The 3,896-nt window shown below is 40.0% G+C and overlaps 1 protein-coding gene across 1 annotated transcript; it reads right to left on the bottom strand.

Annotated features, from left to right (window-relative positions):
* Positions 1–1,304: 1,304 nt before the first annotated feature.
* On the bottom strand, positions 1,305–3,305 carry LOC112283023 (uncharacterized). Its single transcript, XM_024521326.3, has 2 exons — positions 3,175–3,305; positions 1,305–2,965 (listed from the first exon to the last, which is right to left on the bottom strand). Exons 1-2 carry the CDS (start codon positions 3,242–3,244, stop codon positions 1,725–1,727), a joined length of 1,311 nt encoding a protein of 436 aa, XP_024377094.1. The 5' UTR covers positions 3,245–3,305; the 3' UTR covers positions 1,305–1,724.
* Positions 3,306–3,896: the final 591 nt, after the last annotated feature.

Here is a 3,896-nt window from a genome sequence, read left to right as displayed (position 1 = left end):
TTAATAATTAGGATTTCTTTAAGTTAACAAAAAAAATTCATGGATTCAAAAATTATATAATTTTATATTTTTTGGTTAAAATTTATTAAAATTTATTATGATTTGTTAAGATTTAATTAGGATTTAATAAAGATTTGATTAGTTTTTAAATAGTATTTGTTTAGATTTGTGAAAATTTACTTAGGATTTAGTTTAAATTAATTATTATTTTTTAAAGATTTATTAAAAATTATTTAGAATTTACTTGAATTTTTTTAGAAGTTTGAGGAAAATTTGATAGAATATACTTAGTGATTTTTTAGGATTTGATTGAATTTACTTAAGATTTTTTAGAACTTATTTAAGATTTTGTTTAGATTGTTCATAAATGCATAGATTTGTGATTTAAAGTTGATAGAAATTAGGATTTTAAAAAGATCAAGATTTTAAATATAGATATTTTAAAATATTTCATGTATTTTTTTAGATTATAAGAAGAGATTTAAGGTTTAGATAAAATAAAATTTAATTATCATTATATGTAAATACATCTTTGAGACTAATTACTATTAAATGGAAAATAACTTAGAAATTAACTAGAAGTTATTTTTAAATAAACTTTGCATATGATGAAGTTATCTTGTGGATAATAGATAGGATTACAAAAGTCAAATTATGGTATATTATGTTAAGATCCATAATTGATTTTGAGAAATAAAATAAGATATTAATTTTTTAAAATAATAAATTTATCTAATTATATTATTGAATTATAATTCATATTATTACTTTACAAGTTAAAAATTAATGAATAATCTATTAATTAATATTTTGGATTCAAATAATATAGCATTGGTAGATAATAAAAATTCATCTGTACTTTCTTTGATTAAAACTTATCAATAATTAAGTACATAATTGACCTTAATCTAACACTTAACATTTATAGCAATTGATTAGATAAAAAATTGTTGCTTGTTACCTCTACCTATTTCTTTTTTAAAAGAAAATTGATATTTGAAAAAATTTACAAAATATATATTGTGCAATTCTATTTATATACATACATACGTATTGGATTAGAATACAGTAGTGATTGTATATGTATTATTTGGATTGTTCGAAAAACATTACGAGAATAATTAGCCGGTGATAATGGTAATCTAGATGTATAGAAATTTCAAATTTTATTTATATACATTTTATCTCATAGATTAGTACTCTATACAGTAGTAATGGACAGGTACTGTGCTCGTAGAAGTAGAGAAAGACCACACCAAGCTAAATGCACAATTGTCCATGGCATGGTGCCTGCACCACATGACTAGCTGGTCAAGATATTTAATTGCAAAGCCAAGTTGAAACACTTTCATATTATGCTATAATGTCAAATAGCTGCTGTTTATGTTGTAGCACTGATGAAGACTATAAGATCCATGTTGAAGGATTCATGAGCGCATGTCACAGTCAGGAAGTTGACGATGATTAACACGAAAATCCAAGCTCATTCTACAGTATCTTCAACGGACCTGCATGACGACGATTCAGAAAGTAACGAAGGGGACAGAGAAGTGCTCCTCTATCCCAGGCTATGCAATTTTTCATGTCCCCTACAACTTTCAAGCGTCCATTACAACATTCAGTCTGCACAGTGGAAATTTATAGAACTACCATTCGTATAAATATACACTGTGCTTGCACGGCCTGATTATGCAGGCACTTGATTAGTCGCACTTGACCCCGCATTAAACACACGGATCCTCCTTCAAGATACAGCTACCGCAGCACTTTTCATAATCGAAACATTTAAACCCACATGATCCGCAGTTCTGGTGGTCTCTTGAGAAGGCCGTCTTGGGGTCCTTGCACACTCCCCCGCAGCATTGGCTCTTAGTACCAACGCACTTGTTGCCGCATCTGCCACAATTGTTGCTGTCTGTCGAGAAACTCGATCTGCTCAGACACCTCCCCCCGCAGCAAACTTGGTCTTTCGAGCATTTTTTGCCACAAGTGCCGCAGTTGTGGCTATCAGATGCGAAATCAGTCTTGGGATTCTTGCACACGCCATTGCAGCAAGTCTTGCCGCCTCTGCACTTGTTGCCGCACTTGCCGCAGTTCGTGTTGTCATTTAAAACACAAGTGCGACAGCACAACTCAAAATCAAAGCACCTGTTGCCGCATTGACCGCAGTTCAAGCGGTCTCGGTTGAAAGCGCTTGCAGGTTTGCACTGCCCGCCGCAGCACTTCTCGTGACTCTTGCACTCGTTGCCACACCTGCCACAGTTTTTGCTGTCCTGGTTGTAGTTCAGCTTGTCGATGCACTGGCCACCACAGCATGTTTTGCTGGTGTCGCATTTGGAGCCACACGAACCGCAATTGTTGGGATCCTTTCGGTAGGCGGTGTGAATGTTAACGCACTTGCCACCACAGCAACCTGCCCCGTAGCCCCGGCATACGTTGCCACACTTGCCACAGTTCTTTTTGTCGGTGGACAAAACTTTCGAATCCTTGCAGACACCACCGCAACAACTCTGGCCGCGCTTGCATCGGATGCCACAGCCGCCGCAGTTGTGGCTATCAGCTGCGAAAGCGGTCTTGGGGTCCTTGCACACGCCATTGCAGCAAGTCTTCCCGCCTGTGCACCTGTTGCCGCACGTGCCGCAGTTCGTGTTGTCGTTTAAAACACAAGTGCCACAGCACAACTCAAAACTAAAGCACCTGTTGCCGCACGAGCCGCAGTTCAAGCGGTCTCGGTCGAAAAAGCTTGGGGGTTTGCACTGCCCGTCGCAGCACTTCTCCGTGCTCTTGCACCTGTTGCCGCAGCTTCCACAGTTGTTGGGATCAGACTCCAGGCTGCCCGTCACCTTGATGCATTTATTCCGGGATTTAGACCAGCAACAGTTGCTTGCAGCTGCCACGCTGGTGCACGCAGTCTGGTCGGGACAAATGCAATCGTTTTCGCAATTAGGATGTGCAACTCCCAGACCTGAATTCAACTATTCAATGTCAGAATGAGGCTCTCAATCCAATCTTCCAGCGCGGTTAGTGTGAAATTACTCGTGAGAGAGTGCAGCTGCGGAGGTCCGCGACCAGCAACACGTTGAGTGAAAGTTCGAGAAATGAGCCTGATATCTGGATTACCAAACGAAATAATGCAAATCGTAAATGACCAATGAGGGTAATCTCCGGAAGTACCTGCTAAGGTTATCGCCACGAAGGCCGTCACCACGAACATGAGAAGCATTCGCCGTGTGTGTCTGTCCATGTTGATAATGTCGTTGTCGACTTCTGATCAGGTTCCAAGCCCAACTTCGAAGGTTCTAAGCCGCGGTGCTTACAGATTATCCACATCCGAAGGTGACTATTTATGTGCAGCGGTAGTTCAGTTTGGGCGGGAACGCAATTGAAAAGCACGCACGAGCATCGCTCAGTCAGCACTTTAGTGGCAATGGTGTTGGATCGATAAGGGTGGTGCTGGGGCCCAGAACCCAGCCGCTGACTCACATCGAGTTGGCTCTTTGCAACAATAGCTTGCAAAATGTTGCTCCCATAAATTGACTTGGGCATGGGGTTGCGGAAGTCAACGTGCGCATCAATCATCACGCCGCGGACGGTTTGCATGTTGCCGGAACCAGATCGATCCACCTTTCCCGCAGGTAGATCTAACAGATCGAGTCAGTGATAAACCGTAAGGGGATATCACTATGCAAGCTGTGGACGCGCTAACAGGAATAGCATACTACGACTTTGATGGCTCGCTCAATAGTGCAGAGTGAGGATGAGCAGCGCCGTCTGCGATGATTTAGTCTACAGTAACATCACTCTTCCGACGGATGTCAATGTGGAAAACACATTTTTTTGGTCCGAATTCCTATTGCGCAAATCTTAATCGTTGTTTTAGTGGACATTGGATGGCA

The sequence above is a fragment of the Physcomitrium patens genome, chromosome 5 (genome assembly GCF_059467195.1).
Source record: "Physcomitrium patens ecotype Gransden chromosome 5, ASM5946719v1, whole genome shotgun sequence".
NCBI classification, from domain to species: Eukaryota; Viridiplantae; Streptophyta; class Bryopsida; order Funariales; family Funariaceae; genus Physcomitrium; species Physcomitrium patens.
Note: the sequence above shows the minus strand (reverse complement) of the source record. Positions and strands in the feature narration are given on the sequence as shown.

Bases quoted from the DNA above. Each gene is read 5' to 3' on its own strand.
- LOC112283023 (XM_024521326.3), bottom strand. From the start codon at position 3,244: ATGGACAGACACACACGGCGAATGCTTCTCATGTTCGTGGTGACGGCC. The intron at 2,966-3,174 runs GTACTTCCGGAG...AGTTGAATTCAG, and splicing joins CGTGGCGATAACCTTAGCAG to GTCTGGGAGTTGCACATCCT.